Raw genomic sequence first — 19,169 nt, 5'->3', positions numbered from 1 at the left:
TATTTATTACGGAGTGAAGTGTAATACATTTTTGTTGGTGACATTGCGTGTTACAAATGTAATGTATATATACAGTCACGAAAGCACCAAGTAAAGTTTGAACTTTTGTAAGGTTAGGTTTATTTGTATTCAGAATGTGCGCGTGTTTTCATTGCCATTATTTACAAATGATATCATTAAATAGTGAAAGAGCTCCTGTAATTTCCAATGAATGAAACTATTAACATTCTACAGAATTGCTATGCATTGCAGAGGGTGACGAATACTAAGGTGTTTGTGTACAAGGTATCACTCGTATATTACTGGTATATATCCCAAGACTGGTATTGCATCTTTGCTGTGCGGCAATGTGCAGTCAGGTGTGTTAAAACAGTGGAACGTGTACTCTGTCCAGACACACTCCCTCTCAGTGATGGTCATCTTCCTTTATCCAGGAACAACGTTTTCAACTTCTTTGGATAATTGCCCATATCTGTCACTCTGTTAGAGGACAAAAAATGATTGAAGAAGACCCACACCCAAATGCTACATATTGGTCAGAAACCTACTTGCTGTACAGCATTCTGTAGGCACATTGGTGCCCTGCAGGTGGGTTTCTCGCACGCAAGTGCCTCCATGGCAGCACGATTCTCCAACTCACTGGATTCTCCTTGTCCATCATTGCACATCTGTGACAAAGAGCTTCATAGCTCATCGAATTTTTCCAGGATAAAGATTATGATTTGTCTTAAGAGGGCCTGAAGCACAATCTGTAGAGGGGGTCCAGGTCCTCAATTAGTCAATGCCATTCAAAAGGTGTTTGAGGAGAACCTCTGTTGGTTCCACTTCTGCGCTTAACTGCCCAATGTCATGTTTCTTCAGAAGCCGAGGCAGATAGATGTCGTGCAGAACATCAATTATCTCTGCAGGACACGGACATTGAGAAATGCACACACTTTGCATGTCAATTATTGGTCTTTTGAAAATGTATACATTTGACAAGATTTTTTTTACGGACTGAATTTTTTTTGCATTAGCTTTATCAAATAACAAAATAGCACCTAAGGGTTACATACCTCCAAAGGTCTTATTTTTCCAGTTGGGAACGTGAAAAAGTTTCAGTTGGTACAACTTCCTTTGTAGCAACCATGGTGGTATCCTATGGACAAAGTTTAAAGCGACTTCATACGATATTGATTGTCACGATTCTAGGCCAGCACCTGAGGATTTGGGTTCCAGCCCACATGTGGTTCAGCATAATGTTTGCCGTTTCAATTCCTGAACAATATCCCAGCATATGGAGGGAAATGCGAGACATGCCAAATACGCGGTAAAACATGAAAACAGAACAATGCAGGACAACCATGAATACCTATGCAGTAGTATTTTAACGTGCGCTTGTGTAGCGAATGAGATTAAGTCTTGATAATTGTTACTCTTAGGTTTTTTTCGGTAAAGTCCTGTAGGTAAAAAAATAAAATTAATAAAAGTAATAATAGAAATAAAATAATAAATCACGAAGTTTCGGAGGCAACACAAGTCTCCGTCATCAGGTGGGAACGTCACAGCTATATATACTGTATCAAGTACCATCTTGATAATTGCACAAGATCATCTTGATGTTTGTTTTGTGTGAATGTGCCCTCGCCAAACAAACGGAAAGCTTTACAAAGGTACATCACGAGTATATTTCAATCACATTTCATTGCTTATTACAAGACGAATTAGGCATTACTCACTTCATTTTTTGGACGATTCCATCCCAGTCAATATCCGCACTGTCTTCAACTTCCAAGTTGTACAAACTGCTCGTGAACAAGGACAATTTCCAATAAACGTTAGTACTAACAAAAAAACCACATGCAATTCGTTTACACAGTTCTCCAGTATCGACAAATACCTCTGAATGAGTTGTATTCTGGATGTATCGCCTTTCCATCCATACGTCAGTGGTGTGATCTTTGCCAACCGATTGCAAAGAACGGTCATCCTAAAAAAATATAGTTCAGCTTCATAGATGTTTGTTCAGTTTAAACAAATATATGTAATGTACAAAGACTACCGGTATATAGTTTACTAGCGGAAGTACCCGGCTTTGCCCGGGTGAAAAATACATTTATTAAAAACCTTACATATATATACACAGATACTAAGGTATTGTCAAAGCCCGGTGGGCTGTTTGTACATTTCTCCACCAACAAATATATAAGAGGCTTTCACAAGTCCAAAAAGTTGTAGAAAATGTGGGGTAAATCAGTCCCTCCAGAAAAACGCGATTATGCGATCGCAAGATTTCACGCAAAATCAGCCAAAGTCCGCATATTTATGCGGGGGGCGCGTTTTTTCAAATACGCCGCACTTTCGCCGCATAAATTGCAGATTTCCGCGCGCAAAATATGCGGGCTTGCATGATTTCATAATCCCCACATTTTCGTTGCAAAAAGTCACATATATCTTAGCAGAAAGTTGAAAAATGTTGCGTTTACTTCACACAAGCGCAGCCATTTCCCCTGTTGCCATGGAAACGTTATGAAGTGACGTCACTCATTACGCAACATCATTGAAAAGCTGCAAACCCCGCGATGCCAATGAAACCATGATGAAGCCTGCAAATCTTTCTAATTTGCCAACAAACATAAGCGCAAAAGACCGCGCAAAGCAGTTCCCCAGTGTGTTACATGACAGTGGGGGCAAATTATTTTGCATAGCTACCTCTGTAAAACAGGAAGCACACATTTTATTTTTTTATATTTTATTTATTCATTTTTACAGAAGTTGTAGCATATTCATTTTGTAAAGCTACAGAACTTGTTCGACTCAATGTTTTGTAAGTTTGAGCCATCTGTTTGTTAAGGTCTGAAATAAAACAAGATGAGAACTTAAATATTCCCAGCACTTTCTGTGATGTAGTATGCTTGCTTATCATAGGAAGTAATAAGAAATGACTATTTACATTAAAGTAGTAGCCTAGTGAATAGGGTGTTGGGGGAATCACTTTTTTTTCTCTTTTTCATCAAACCGCAGTTTTTGCAAGTTCCCGCAATTTTTGCAAGTTCCCGCAATTTTTGCAAGTTCCCGCAATTTAATCGCATAAAATTGCATAAATATCCCGCATATTCCATCGCATTTTTTAAGAAAACGTGCCGCATAATCAACGATTTTTGCCCGCAACAATCACCAAAAAACTCCGCGTTTTTCTGGAGGGACTGGTAAATAGTTGATGTCAAAAGGTTTCCGAAAATTGCGGTCTCCCCCCCCCCCCTCAAAAAATATCTTTACCCCTCGTAGGTATATATACTAACAACACCTTACATACAACAGAGGAAGTGGTATCTATTGACTCTGTAGTAGTATCTACTGACTGTACCGTAGTATCTACTGAGCCAGTAGTAGCTACTGACTGTGTAGTAGTATTTAGTGACTGTAATAACTACTGACCATAGTAGTATTTACTGGGCCTACAGTAGTATCTACCGACTATATACTCGTAACGACTAACTGTATAGTATCTGCTGACTCTATAGTTGTATCCACTGACTATAGTAGTAACTACAAAATCTATAGCAGTATCTACTCACTCTATAATAGTATCTACTGACTCTAGTAGCTACTCACCGTGGTAGTATGTACTGACTGTATAGTAGTATATACTGACTGTAGCAGTATTGACTGACTGTAGCGGTATATACTGACTGTTTTAGTATTTACTATAGCGGTATCTACCAACTCGATAGCAGTATCTACTATCGCTACAGCAGTGTATACCGACTGAGGTCGTACCTGCTATCACTACAGCAGTGCATACTGCTGTGTTGGTACCTGTTATGATGACAGCAGTGCATATTGTGGTGGAACCTGCTATGATTACAGCAGTGCATACTGCTGTGGTGGTATCTGCTATGATGAGAGGAGTACATATTGTGGTGGTGGTACCTGGTATGATAACAGCAGTGCATATTGACTGTACTCATCATTCACCCTCACCACTCACCCTCACCACTCACCCTCACCACTCACCCTCACCACTCACTCTCACCACTAACCCTCACCACTAACCCTCACCACTCTCACTCACCACTCTCCCTCACCACTCACTCTCACCATTCACCCTCACCATTCAGCCTCACCACTCACCCTCACCACTCACCGTCACAACCACCACTCACCCTCACCACTCAACTTCACCCTCACTACTCACCATTCATCCTCACCAATCACCACTGACCAATCACCACTCTCCACTAACCCTCACCACTCACCCTCAAAACTAACCACTCTCTCACCACTCACCCTCACCACTCAGCACTCACCCTCACCACTCACCCTCACCACTCACCCCTCACCGCTCACCACTCACCCATCACCACTCACAACCGCCACTCACCCTCACCACTCATCCTCACCACTCACCCTCACAACAACCACTCACCCTCACCACTCACCCTGACCACTCACCACTCATCCTCACCAATCACACCCTCACCAATCACCACTCACCCCTCACTAATCACCACTCATAACCGCCACTCACCCTCACCACTCACGCTCACCCTCACCACTCACCCCTCACTAATCACCACTCATAACCGCCACTCACCCTCACCACTCACCACTCACCCTCACCACTCACCCTCACCACTCACCGTCACCACTCACCCTCACTACTCACCACTCATCCTCACCAATCACACCCTCAACAATCACCACTCACCACTCTCCACTAACCCTCACCACTCAACCTCACCACTCACCCTCAAAACTAACCACTCTCTCACCACTCACCCTCACCACTCAGCACTCACCCTCACCACTCACCCTCACCACTCACCCTCACCACTCACCCCTCACCGCTCACCACTCACCCATCACCACTCACAACCGCCACTCACCCTCACCACTCATCCTCACCACTCACCCTCACAACAACCACTCACCCTCACCACTCACCCTGACCACTCACCACTCATCCTCACCAATCACACCCTCACCAATCACCACTCACCCCTCACTAATCACCACTCATAACTGCCACTCACCCTCACCACTCACGCTCACCCTCACCACTCACCCCTCACTAATCACCACTCATAACCGCCACTCACCCTCACCACTCACCACTCACCCTCAACACTCACCCTCACCACTCACCGTCACCACTCACCCTCACTACTCACCACTCATCCTCACCATTCACACCCTCAACAATCACCACTCACCCTCACCACTCACCCTCACCACTCACTCTCACCACTCACCACTCACCCTCACAACAACCACTCACCCTCACCGCTCAGCACTCACCCTCACTACTCACCCTCACCACTCACCACTAATCCTCACCAATCACACCCTCACCAATCACCACTCACCCTCACCACTTGCCACTCACCCTCACCACTCACCACTCACCCTCACTATTCACCCTCACCACTCTCCCTCACCACTCTCCCTCACCACTCACCAGTCACGCTCACCACTCACCCTCACTACTCACCACTCACCCTCAACACTCACCTCTCACCACTCACCCTCACCACTCACCCTCAGCACTCACCCTGACCACTCACCACTCATCCTCACCAATCACACCCTCAACAATCACCACTCACCCTCACCACTCACGCTCAACACTCACCCTCACCACTCATGCTCACCACTAACCCTCACCACTCACCCTCACCACTCACTAATCACCTCTCACAACCGTCACTCACCCTCACCACTCACTCTTACCACTCACCCTCATCACTCACCCTCACCACTCACCCTCACAACAACCACTCACCCTCACTACTCATCCTCACCAATCGCACCCTCACCAATCACCACTCACCCTCACTGCTCACCCTCACCGCTCACCACTAAACCTCACCCTCACCACTCACGCTCACCCTCACCACTCACCTCTCACTAATCACCACTCACAACTGCCACTCACCCTCCCCACTCACCCTCACCACTCACCCTCACCAATCACCACTCACCCTCACTACTCACCCTCACCATTCACCCTTACCACTCACCCTCACCATTCACCCTCACCACTTTCCCTCACCACTCTCCCTCACCACTCACCATCACCACTCACCAGTCACGCTCACCACTCACCCTCACTACTCACCACTCACCCTCAACACTCACCCTCACCGCTCACCACTCACCCTCAACACTCACCCTCACTGCTCACCACTCACCCTGACCACTCACCACTCATCCTCACCAATCACATCCTCACCAATCACCACTCACCATCACTGCTCACCCTCACCGCTCACCCTCACCACTCACCCTCACCACTCACGCTCACCCTCACCACTCACCCCTCACTAATCACCACTCACAACCGCCACTCACCCTCACCACTAACCCTCACCACTCACCCTCACCACTCACTAATCACCTCTCACAACCGTCACTCACCCTCACCACTCTTACCACTCACCCTCACCACGCACCCTCACAACAACCACTCACCCTCACAACAACCACTCACCCTCACTACTCACCCTCACCACTCATCCTCACCAATCACCACTCACCCTCACTGCTCACCACTCAACCTCACCACTCACGCTCACCCTCACCACTCACCCCTCACTAATCACCACTAACAACCGCCACTCACCCTCCCCACTCACCCTCACCACTCACCCTCACCAATCACCACTCACCCTCACCACTTACCACTCACCCTCACCACTCACCACTCTCCCTCACCACTCTCCCTCACCACTCTCCCTCACCACTCTCCCTCACCAATCACCACTCACTACTCACCACTCACTACTCTCCCTCACCACTCTCCCTCACCACTCTCCCTCACCACTCTCCCTCACCACTCTCCCTCACCACTCTCCCTCACCGATCACCACTCACCCTCACCGCTCACCACTCACCCTCACCACTCACCCTGACCACTCACCACTCATCCTCACCAATCACACCCTCACCAATCACCACTCACCCTCACTGCTCACCCTCACCGCTCACCCTCACCACTCACCCTAACCACTCACGCTCACCCTCACCACTCACCCCTCACTAATCACCACTCACAACCGCCACTCACCCTCACTACTCACCACTCATCCTCACCAATCACACCCTCAACAATCACCACTCACCCTCACCACTCACGCTCAACACTCACCCTCACCACTCATGCTCACCACTAACCCTCACCACTCACCCTCACCACTCACTCTTACCACTCACCCTCACCACTCACCCTCACAACAACCACTCACCCTCACAACAACCACTCACCCTCACTACTCACCCTCACCACTCATCCTCACCAATTACACCCTCACCAATCACCACTCACCCTCACTGCTCACCACTCAACCTCACCCTCACCACTCACGCTCACCCTCACCACTCACCCCTCACTAATCACCACTAACAACCGCCACTCACCCTCCCCACCCAACCTCACCCTCACCAATCACCACTCACCCTCACCACTCACCCTCACCACTCAACCTCACCCTCACCACTCACCCTCACCACTCACCCTCACCACTCACCACTCACCCTCACCACTCACTCTCACCACTCACTCTCTCCCCCCGGGCAACGCTGGGTATATCGAGTTTATACCACAAAGTCGACGCCTGACAGAGTTGCGTGTCGAGGCCTAGTACCGTGCAGAGCCTCCGGCCTCGCCTAGATTGCCCACCCGGCTGAGGCTGGGTACTGGGGCCGTTAACCCCCCCCCCCCCCGCGCTACAATAATACTGTCTAATCGCTATAATTTTATTATCTACCGACCCTATAATAGTAATTGCACACATTGGGGTGGGGGGGGAGTGAAGAGGACGTGAAACTTGGATTAATTTACCTCAGAATCGCGTGTTAATGCGTGCGCATATTTTTAACGGGAATTCAAAATGGCGTCCACCCCGCAGCGAACGCGTTGCTACCCGTTGCCAGGGGCAACCGCCGTGGTCCGCGCCGGCCGGCGATAGTAAATAAATAAATAAAGCGTTAAATAAATAAATAGAAATCGCACTGAATCGATAATCGGTCCGATTTAAAGTTTAGAGACGAAAAATCGGAAATGCCTAAGTTTACCGCGGGGCCGGGGGCGTGCCCACCTGCAAAATTTAATCTCGCCGAACCCCACGGTCCGAGAGTTACATCCCCCGCAAGGGAGCGTACGCAGACGGATGGACGGACGGATGGACGGACAGACAAAAAATGAATTATATAGGTTAGATACACACACGGCTCTATGGCAATAGATAAGAGTTATGCTCCACAAAGATGTACTCTAAACTTGTGGCAATAAGGTTATACAAATCTTCCCACACACTGGATTACAAGACTCATCCCTGACATTTGATTTAAAATACGGGTGAACTGTCAATCTGGAGAATAAGGAAATAGATTAGTTGAATTTCATATTAAGTACCATTTTTCCCTGCACTGGTGGGAATTTCTGTTGTCCACGCTGGCGGAAATGTGTTTCCAGGGAATTTCGGAGTAGAGAAATCTCTGCAGGATACGGATCGTATGTTCGGAATCTGTGTTGAGTTGGTTCACCCCATTGTGCTGCTGCTGAGCTTGCAGGTAGTCCTTCATTGCCTGCAGCAGACTCTCAACCTCCCCATCACTCCAAACGCCCTTGGTCAAACCTTAAACCACACAATCAAGACAATCGAAGTTTCAAGAACTAGTGACCAACAAACCACCATTAGAGACATTTCCCATATCTCTGAACATGTCAGTAGAAGGCAGTGTCGTGAAATCCACTGTACTATACTCCCAACGTCTATACTCCGCCTGTACCCACCCACATTGAAAAGTGTGAATTATGGTCAAGTAATCCCCACAGCCCATACGGCGTGGTTGGGTGCCCTCATCCAGCAATGTATTGACAAAAGGGCGGTACATATTTATAATACAATGCAATTAGCAATTTGCTTCACCCAAATTGTGCATGAACTAGACAATGCAGGCAACAGAAGTCCTTACCATCGTTCATCAAACTGAATTTGACGGACAGGTTCTTCTGCCCACGCCGCATGATTTGTGAAATGCGAGTCCAATGTGGACCCAACTCCCGGGTGAGTTGTGTCAGCTGCTTCAACTCTTCTTCCGAGTACCTTTTCCAAGAGAAGTGTTGCACATTGCCATAGACTTAATCATAAGAAAAATAAATAGAACTATTTTGCAAACTAGTTAATGAGCAAGAAAATGTGGACACGCAGTCCTCAATTTACGAACACTGAACTTACATATACTCACACTTAGGAACCAGCTTCCATGAAATATATAAATATATATTGACCTAAAAAGCACAAACTCGCAATCGCAAACTGAACTGCGGAAGTATTTTGTTCAGCGGAGCGATCCTCCGTAAGATGTAATAAGTCGGGCTCGCGCTGGGAGTGAGTTTGTGCGTGAAATTGAGTGTGGGCAACGGTTAGCACGCTGTGCTACGAAAGCGGCGACCCGAGTTTGATTTCCGCTCACTGCCAACGCCAGGCAGTTTGGGTTGGGTACTGACCACTCACCCCCTCGTGTGCCGTGCCGGCCTTCATAGGCATTGCTCGCTTAACAGCTTTTGCTGTTCAGGTCATACGGGGGATCGTCGTTGGTGTCTCCCCGTAATTGCATGCAATTGTGGTGACTCACTGTTCCCCCTTTCGACAATAAGGCCAGCATCAGGATTCAAGGCGAGTGAAAATTAAAAATATATTCCTGTTACTTTACAGTATGTTTTTGCAGTGTTGCATGCAAATTTACAATATTTCTGAGTTTAACGATGCTTCCCTTTTTGTTGAACCGTAACAAATTTCATAACACTGACCGTACGTGCATTTAACTAATACAGCACATTGTATTCCGACTTACAAACGGGGCGCAGGAACGAAGTGTGTTCTTAAGAAGAGCACTTCTCGTACTTACCTTCCAGATTTCAAGTCTTGGCCTTCATATAAACTAATCCCTCGTTCGTATATCTGCTTCAGTGGTCTTCGAATACCCTGAACTACAAAACGAAAAAAGAACGAACTTACCTCGTATGTCACTTGAAATGGTTAGCACCCGCATCTCTGGTTTGCACGGTTGGTAACGTACATTCAACATAAATTAAGAGTGTATACTGTCTTGGGTAGTGATTAGCGTTATAATGCATTGTAACGCACGCAGGTAATTGTAGAAGTTGTTCTGCAATCGGTATTTTGTGATTAATTTCTTCTCCGCGGGGAAGTACGAGGGCAGGAATAGTTTCTGTGGATCCGTGAAGGCATCGTGGTTATGAATAAAGTCGCGCACGTTCATGTGCAGCTGTTCCACCTCTGCCTTGCTGAATCGCCCAAACCGGACCTTGATTCCTGCAAGCCAGCAAGAGCCACACACGCACATGGTTCCATTATTGCTGGTTATTTTCTACTTCAATTAAAGAACAGCACAATAAAACACACTTTGTGTAAGACTTGTTTACGAGTTATCGGTTTGGGTGTCGTACGTTGACTGATATCCTACGAGGATACAGTCATATTCCTAGGGGATGAAGGGGGAAGGGGGGTTGGGAATTTAAGGGGTAAAGTGCAGGACAGATGGGCAAGTTGAAGGGGTGGTGGTGAATTTGTAAGGAATGAACATAGCAAAATCGGTCTGCGCAGAAGTTAATTTTCATACTGTATATTATTGTCTGAATTGTACATGCACCTTATAAAGTTCAGTAGCAAAAAATACTAATATTTGCGTTTTGCACTACTGACCTTCCTTTTCAAACTCCTTAAAACGATGATAGTCATATTTGAGGGCACGATCAATATCCATTTTCAATCTACGTGAAAAGCCAGGAATGAATTTACTCATGAATTTGACCTGGTAATCATAATTCTCGAGATGCCTAACCTCCTCTTCCTCCTCATCCCCCATTTCTTTATCTACTTCATCAACAACCTCTTCAGTGTGGGACGCATTTATCTGGCGATGTTCATTGGTGACAGAGTTCTCGGTTCTCAATGTGGGAAGTTGCTCACTGGGTAAGCCCTCCTGAAGGTCACGCCGTTTTTTCTTCTTGCCATGCTTCTTGCTCCTTGTGCCCGCAGTATTCTGTGCTATTACACCACCCTGGTTATTTCCAGATTGGCACGACTTTGCCTTCTTATTCTTCTTCCTGTTGGAGCTGGAGGATGGCTCAGGATTCACGGGCGATTCCATCGGGCAACTTTCTGACACAACTGTCCCTTCAGAAGAAGCATGTCGGTCAGGCACCGCAATGCTCATTTCCCTGCGTTTTCTCTTTTTGCGAGGTCTTTCCTGCACAGGAGGAGGTTCAATGTCTTCTAAATTACTTCCTCCATCAGCTGCAGTTCGTTTCCTTTTCCTGCCTGATTTCTTCTCACTCTTTGCAGTTTCCTCTTCACGGTCCGACTGCAAAGCCCCTTCTTCTTGCTGCCAAGTTGGCGTCAAATTATCGTCAGCGTTTTCCATTTTCTTCTTCCTTTTCACTCCCTTGCACTCAGCGTCACCGCTTCTGGAACAGGCACGCACGTCTTCTCCCCGTTGAGGGGCAACTGTCGCCTCCTCCTCACTTCGTCGTCGAGATTCGCCTTCTCTCCGCTCACCGTGCTTGCAATGGTGCTCGCCGCCATCTTTCGCAACCCGAGAAGAATCGCACCGCGAATCACCATCAGACGTTTTCGTTTGGGCATCGACACTCCTGGATGTCTCTCTGTGGTTTACGCATCTTTTCTTTTTACAAATCTTGACTTGGTCCAAATCCACGTCATTCAGAGCTTCTTCCAGGCATGATGATTCATTTCCACGCGCATCTCTTTTCCGTTGGCATTTCTCCTCGTGTTTCTTCATCTGCAAAACGTGAACGTCCAATGTTTTAAGAAATGCTTTTTTCTAATTACATCACTAAAAGGCTTTCCTGACGATTGAATGTCGCGTTTATTCACACTGACAATAGTTACACAACTGCAAAGTACTCATACCTGTCAACCCCTGATCGATGCCTACCTTATTATAGACCAATTCAGATGTTATTGGTCACCCTGTGCCCTTACAAATCTAAAAGTTTATCCTAAAACACAAACAAATAAGACAAAAAACATTTTTCACGTATTGAAATGGTTGTACGCCGTATGGTCCCAAAAACTCTATTTCCCTGTACAAGAATACGGGTAAACCGTATGGGTTGACAGGTCTGTTGTACTTCCCCTTTGACCATTCGCTGATGGGTTATTTGACAAACATGTAGTGTAGTAGAACGACACTGCTGTATTGGCTCGGTATGGGGGCTGTCGGCAGGTGTCATGGGGGTCGTGTCGGGCCGTGATACTCTGCGTGAATTCTAGATTTGAAGCATTCGTGACTGCAAGGATTCATGCTCTTTGGTTTTTTCGGTAAAGTCACGTAGAAGGGAAATAATAATAAAAAATACGGTGACTTTCAGACCGCAGTCCACTCACTGGCATTGACTATATATCTTTTGTATTCTCCGCAGGGAATGGAGTCTTTGCTCCGCTGCAAATCCCCTGTCACCACTCTTCCATTGACATATTCCGTTGCTTCCTCTTAGTACCTTTCACGCGACGGTCAAACGGTCAATGGTATAGTGTTTAGCAGATTGTATAATAATAAATTGTATAAAAGTGTAATGTTTAATATAATGTATAAGGTAATATATAGTATCGTAATTGTATAGTGAATATACAGCAGTGTGGTATACAGTAGGGTGGGTAGAATAATACATAGTGTAATATTACAATGTATAGTCTAAGGCAGGGGTGGGCAAACTTTTTGACTCGCAGGCCACAATGGGTTCTAAAATTTGACAGAGGGGCCGGGCCAGGAACAGATGGATGGAGTGTTTGTGTGAACTAATATAAATGACATGTAAAAATCATTACATGAAAGGATTTGGCCTTTAACAGGTAGCAAAGCATTTATTTGCAAGGCAATTTAACAAATTGCACGAACATGAACAATACAAAAACATGTCGTAACGTGACTGATCAATCATGAAAACATCTGAGGCCTGCGCCAAACCAATTACCTCACTTGAACTTCTTTATTATCTACATTAACAGGTTAGAGCAGCCACGCAGGCTGTGTGTCGGAGATTTGGCTCTAACCTCGCTGCAGCAACACATCATCACTTTCAGTTTCAGTGGGAACAGTGTTGTTGATCTCCCATTTTTGCCAGTGCATCCAAGTCTGGAGTTATTTTGGTTGTGGCAATTCTCAGGATAGATCTGAGGTGCTGATCCGTTAACTTTGATCTGTGAGGGGCTTTGTTGGTGTTCATGACGCTGAATGTCTGCTCACACACATGAGTCGAGCCAAACAAAGTCAGTATCTTCTGTGCAGTCCTCCGGAGGTTTGGAAACGTGGCTCTGTTAAGTGAAGCATAAAAGTCATTCAGTTTAACGTCTCCTTTAGGACGGAGTCAGACAAGATCTATCAGTTCCAACTGCAGCTCATGTGGTGCTGTTTCAGGGTTTTGTGACAGGGGACAGGACACCAGCTGAATTGACTGTTGAATGTTTTCGAAATCAGAGAACCTACGGCAGAATTCTCCGTGCAGGTCCTTTAAGTGATTTGCTGTATTTGTTTGCGTTTCGCGGTGCCTCTTCCTGCATGGCAAGTGTGGGGAAATGAGAAAAAGATTTGTTCGCAATTTGTCCGGAGAACAAAGTGAGCTTGGATTTGAAAGCTTTCACATGTTTGTACTTGTCGTGAACAAACTAATCTTTCCCCTGTAGTTTCACATTCAGCTCATTCATGTGTAAAAATATGTCCACAGCAAACGCAAAGTCACTAAGCCAGTTCTTGTCGCTTAGCTCAGGGAATTCGTCAGATTTCCCCATCAACTCCAAAAATGCAATGATGTCCTCTTTCAGCTCCCACACTCGTTGTAACTCTTTCCCCAAACTTAACCAGCGGACACGAGAGTGGTACAGCAAGTCCTGATGATCCGCATCAGGTTCCTCCAGGAACGTAATAAACTGACGGTGCTGAAGTCCCCTTGCTCATATAAAGTTCACAAGTTTTACGACTGGATTCACAAAATGATTAAGCTGCAATACAGACTTACACAGGGATTCCTGATGGATGATGCAGTGAAGGAAAATAAGATCCTGGACAGGGTTTTCCTCTTTCACTTTATCCTGGATTCTTTTCCGCAGCCCAACATTTTTTCCAGTTAAATTTGGCGATCCATCCGTTGTGACAATGACAAGTTTACTCCAAGGTAGCGTCATTCTTTCGATGACAGCAGATACCTGGTTATACAAGTCCTCTCCCCGTGTTCTTCCTTTCAGGGACTCAATGGTCAAAACCTCCTCTGTTATTGCAAAACTGTCGTCAATGCCTCGGATAAAAATGAGCTGAGCAGTGTATTTTACGTCTGTACTTTCATCCAGTGCTAGTGAATATAATTCAAAGGAATCAGACTTTTTGTTTAATTGACTGGCTATAATTTTATCAATCAGTTCCACATGGCGAGTCACAGTCCTGCGTGATAAACTGACTTTTTCAAATTAGCTTTTGATCTCCGGACACAAGATGTCTGCGGTCTGTACCATGTATTATTTTACAAACTTGCCTTCGGAGAAAGTGGTAATGAGTGGTAATGTTGGTGAGAAGAAGTTTTTAAAGAAAATTTAAATCGAAGTGAAGAAGGAAATTGTTGAAAAGTTTGTATAATTAATGATGTTTCTAATTTTAATTATGTTTTCTGTGCTTAAAACTCTTTAAAAAGCTGTGGGGTCTAGAACGGACTCGTGAAATTCGGAGAGAACTCGGAGTTAAGTTTTGTTGAATTACATTAAGTGCGCCATCTAATGGGGGAATGGGGGCATTACAGGAGGAAGGTAACATTTAATTTAATAATAATAATTGGACAAGTTCGGCGGGCCGGAATAAAAAGCCTAACGGGCCGTATACGGCCCGCGGGCCGTACTTTGCCCATGTCTGGTCTAAGGGTGGTGTATAGTAATACAATATATAATTTAATGTTGGGTTTGTCTATGGCAGTATATAGTACGGGGTAGATCCGTGTGATGTAAGGAAAAAGTTTAGCTGGAGGCATATTATATTTTTTGCGACATAGAATTGTAATGTATGACTTACTGTTAGTAGCTCAGCTTATTGGTGAGTATATTTAGTATATTGATGATATTGATGTAGTTTATATTTTAGCTTTTTACGTGGCGGTTTGGCTGCTGCAGCTCTTTACTATTAAAATTCCTTCCCTTTATTACTGATAACCCTACCTCCTCCCTTTGTTGCTGCTAATCCTACATAATGCACGGGCATAATATGACTTTGAGACCGCCCACCTCCTACGCATTCCACATGTAGTGACTAATCCCATATCTGCATTTTCTATAAATATGCTAAATTCCTCTTGATATGCTAATTCCTTTGTCAAGGCGCCCTTCCTCCCCTAACCCAGCTTAAATATACGCTGCCAAGCTTGGTGGTGTTCATTCAGACGCTGTCTTTCCGACAGACCTGTTCTTCACCTGAGGACAGCTGCTTGCGTTGTGGCCGAAACGTCGTGAAAATTGTATTTTATTATGTTTTATTTTTTATTATTTCCCTTCTACGTGACTTTACCGAAAGAACCAAGAACATGAATCCCTGCAGTCACAAAAGTTTTAAATCGAAATTTAAGTCGTTATGTTAAGTGTTACCTGTTGTGTTAGCTAATAGTGTTGCCTCCAAAGTCCAGTGTGCGCCTGAATTAAACCCACTACAAATACATCACGTTGGCCAGTGAGGGTTGGTGACAACGAGCAGACTTGGGTGCAAATGGCAGTTCTTTAAGTACAGAAAACTACTCTGGTTGTTCCTGCACTGCCCTCTGCTGACAACATCTTCAAACGCGCGATTATCCGCTTTCATTGCAGTTGCCCCGCTGCACGCGTGTTTACTCTCCGACACGTGTTTATTCCACGTGTGGTTACCCTCTACGCGTGTGGCTACCCCACTCTACACGTGTGGTTACCCCCTCTACATGTGGTTACCCTCCTCTCCACGTTTGGTTACCCCACGTGTGGTTACCCTCCTCTACACGTGGTTACCCCCCGTGTGGTTACCCTACGTGTGTGGTTACCCCTCTACACGTGGTTACCCCCCGTGTGGTTATCCCCCTCGACGTGTGTGGTTACCCCCTCTACACGTGGTTACCCCACGTGTGTGGTTACCCTCCTCTACACGTGTGGTTACCCCCTCTACACGTGTGGTTACCCCACGTGTGTGGTTACCCTCCTCTACACGTGTGGTTACCCCCATCCACGCGCCGTTACCCGGGCAGAGCGGACGACTTCCGGGTCCGATCCCAGTGCTGCCCGTCACCGATTATATTCCCTAGCGCGCATAGGCAGCTGCTCGCTCTAACGAGGATCACCATTGGCCCACGCGCCTAGCGGGCCCCGCCTCTCGCCGGGGCGCACGGACGAATCGGATCGCGGGATCCTCTCGGCGCTTGCCGGTGCAGTCTGGGAAATAAAAAGCGACGCCCGGATGACTTTTTTTCTCCCAATAACACTCTTCGCTGTTGGTGAAGCTCGCGGCCAATCATCGGAGAGCGTGAGATTGGCGGGAACTGGATTGTCACGTGGCGCGCACGGCGAGCACGTGGGCAGTGAGGGGCACGGTTGGGGGACGCATTGAGGAGCGGGGGTACCGGGCGGGCGGTTGGGAGGTGGGGGGGAGGGCGGTTGGGAGGTGGGGGGGAGGGCGGTTGGGAGGGGGGGGGAGGGCGGTTGGGAGGTGGGGGGGAGGGCGGTTGGGAGGGGGGGGGAGGGCGGTTGGGAGGGGGGGGGAGGGCGGTTGGGAGGTGGGGGGGAGGGCGGTTGGGAGGTGGGGGGGAGGGCGGTTGGGAGGTGGGGGGGAGGGCGGTTGGGAGGGGGGGGGAGGGCGGTTGGGAGGGGGGGGGAGGGCGGTTGGGAGGGGGGGGGAGGGCGGTTGGGAGGGGGGGGGGGAGGGCGGTTGGGAGGGGGGGGGGAGGGCGGTTGGGAGGGGGGGGGAGGGCGGTTGGGAGGGGGGGGGGAGGGCGGTTGGGAGGGGGGGGGAGGGCGGTTGGGAGGGGGGGGGGAGGGCGGTTGGGAGGGGGGGGGAGGGCGGTTGGGAGGGGGGGGGAGGGCGGTTGGGAGGGGGGGGGAGGGCGGTTGGGAGGGGGGGGGGAGGGCGGTTGGGAGGGGGGGGGGAGGGCGGTTGGGAGGGGGGGGGGGAGGGCGGTTGGGAGGGGGGGGGGAGGGCGGTTGGGAGGGGGGGGGGAGGGCGGTTGGGAGGGGGGGGGGCGGTTGGGAGGTGGGGGGGGAGGGCGGTTGGGAGGGGGGGGGGGAGGGCGGTTGGGAGGGGGGGGGGCGGTTGGGAGGGGGGGGGGAGGGCGGTTGGGAGGGGGGGGGGAGGGCGGTTGGGAGGGGGGGGGGGCGGTTGGGAGGTGGGGGGGAGGGCGGTTGGGAGGTGGGGGGGAGGGCGGTTGGGAGGTGGGGGGGGAGGGCGGTTGGGAGGGGGGGGGAGGGCGGTTGGGAGGGGGGGGGAGGGCGGTTGGGAGGGGGGGGGGAGGGCGGTTGGGAGGGGGGGGAGGGCGGTTGGGAGGGGGGGAGAGGGCGGTTGGGAGGGGGGGGGGAGGGCGGTTGGGAGGGGGGGGGGAGGGCGGTTGGGAGGGGGGGGGAGGGCGGTTGGGAGGGGGGGGAGGGCGGTTGGGAGGGGGGGGAGGGCGGTTGGGAGGGGGGGGAGGACGGTTGGGGGGGGGGGCGGTTGGGGGGGGAGGGGCGGTTGGGAGGGGGGGGGTAGGCGGTTGGGAGGGGGAGGGGGGTGGTTGGGAGGGGGATGGGGGGCAGTTGGGAGGGGCGGTTGGGAGGGGGGGGTTGGGAGGGGGGGTGCGGTTGGGAGGGGGGGGGGAGGCGGTTGGGAGGGGCGGTTGGGAGGGGGGGGGAGGGCGGTTGGGAGGGGGGGGGAGGGCGGTTGGGAGGGGGGGGGAGGCGGTTGGGAGGGGCGGTTGGGAGGGGGGGAGGGCGGTTGGGAGGGGGGGGGGCGGTTGGGAGGGGGGGGGAGGGCGGTTGGGAGGGGGGGGAGGGCGGTTGGGAGGGGGGGGAGGGCGGTTGGGAGGGGGGGGAGGGCGGTTGGGAGGGGGGGGGAGGGCGGTTGGGAGGGGGGGGAGGGGGGGGAGGGGGGGGGAGGGCGGTTGGGAGGGGGGGGGGCGGTTGGGGGGAGGTGAATGGGTATGGGGGCCGTGGTAGGCCTCGGTAAGGTAATTCACCCTTTTTATCGGGTTAAAGGGTAAAGGTGTCAACATGCCAAGGGGTAAGGTAATGGGTAGGGTAAATGTAGCTCGGAAGAATTACCACGTAGGGTGAAGGTAGCGCGACGTATTACCCGGTAAATATGGCGCAGTCCGTGGCCTCCATTTAATAAGTAATATTTATTTTAAACTTTTTTAAAACACGCTTTTATGAAATGTACTAGTAATGGCAGAACTCCACGACTCCAGGAAGTTGCCTCGAAGCTTGCCATAACGTAAGGGACCGTGGTCATTTACAGCCAACATTTGAGCATGGACAATTAGACCCAAGCCGAAACATAACATATAACAAATAATGTTTAAAAATATAGATTTTTTATGATAGAATATATTATTGTCATCAGTATGACATAAGTATACCAAGTTTGCAGTCGATGCCACATTGAGAAGTGGGTTAAAATTGAGTTACAAGATTTGAGGATACAACAACGACAACAATGACAAGCGTGTAAAATTGGAATCATCGAGAGTATTCTATATGAATAAAGCACTCTGCCTAGCATTTACCATTATAAACCTTTTTCATGTGTAGTAGTACCCCAGTAATTACCCTGTAATCAGATCATTTGTATGGGGTAAGGGTAAAAGGTAGGGTAAAGGTAGACTCGTTGCTTTTTACCTTACCTGTTAAAGGGTAAAAGGTAGGGTAGAGTGATTGTATTGTGGTAGGGTAAAGGAAGGCTCGTTTTTATCTTGCCTTGCCGAGGCCTAGGCCTAGGCCATGGGTATGGGGGCATTGAAAAGCACGGGGGCAGGGGAACGTTATTCAGAGACCGGTCGTAGAGGTTAAGATGCGGAGGGAGCGCGGTCGAGAAAGCACCTACCGAGGAGATGGAGCAATGAAACGTGTCGGTGAAAAAGCGAGATAGATGGTAGGTTCCATTAAGAACGAGTGAATTAT

At 48.8% G+C, this 19,169-nt stretch overlaps 1 protein-coding gene across 5 annotated transcripts; it reads right to left on the bottom strand.

The window, feature by feature from the left end:
- Positions 1-91: 91 nt before the first annotated feature.
- Positions 92-16,352, bottom strand: LOC144720872 (transcription termination factor 1-like). Of its 5 annotated transcripts, none has more exons than XM_078597975.1 (10): positions 16,266-16,352; positions 10,713-11,811; positions 10,134-10,322; positions 9,895-9,976; positions 8,959-9,089; positions 8,396-8,618; positions 1,880-1,969; positions 1,719-1,784; positions 1,056-1,138; positions 92-902 (listed from the first exon to the last, which is right to left on the bottom strand). In XM_078597975.1, the coding sequence occupies exons 2-10, from the start codon at positions 11,809-11,811 to the stop codon at positions 775-777; spliced, it is 2,091 nt and encodes a 696-aa protein (XP_078454101.1). In that variant the 5' UTR covers positions 16,266-16,352; the 3' UTR covers positions 92-774. The 5 variants fall into 5 exon arrangements, with proteins under 5 accessions (XP_078454101.1, XP_078454103.1, XP_078454102.1 ...); XM_078597977.1 differs by having other exon boundaries at positions 15,651-16,289; XM_078597976.1 differs by lacking the exon at positions 16,266-16,352 and adding an exon at positions 14,048-14,150.
- Positions 16,353-19,169: the final 2,817 nt, after the last annotated feature.

This window comes from Lampetra planeri, chromosome 10 (assembly GCF_965212315.1).
Source record: "Lampetra planeri chromosome 10, kcLamPlan1.2.h2, whole genome shotgun sequence".
Taxonomy (NCBI): Eukaryota; Metazoa; Chordata; class Hyperoartia; order Petromyzontiformes; family Petromyzontidae; genus Lampetra; species Lampetra planeri.
Note: the sequence above shows the minus strand (reverse complement) of the source record. Positions and strands in the feature narration are given on the sequence as shown.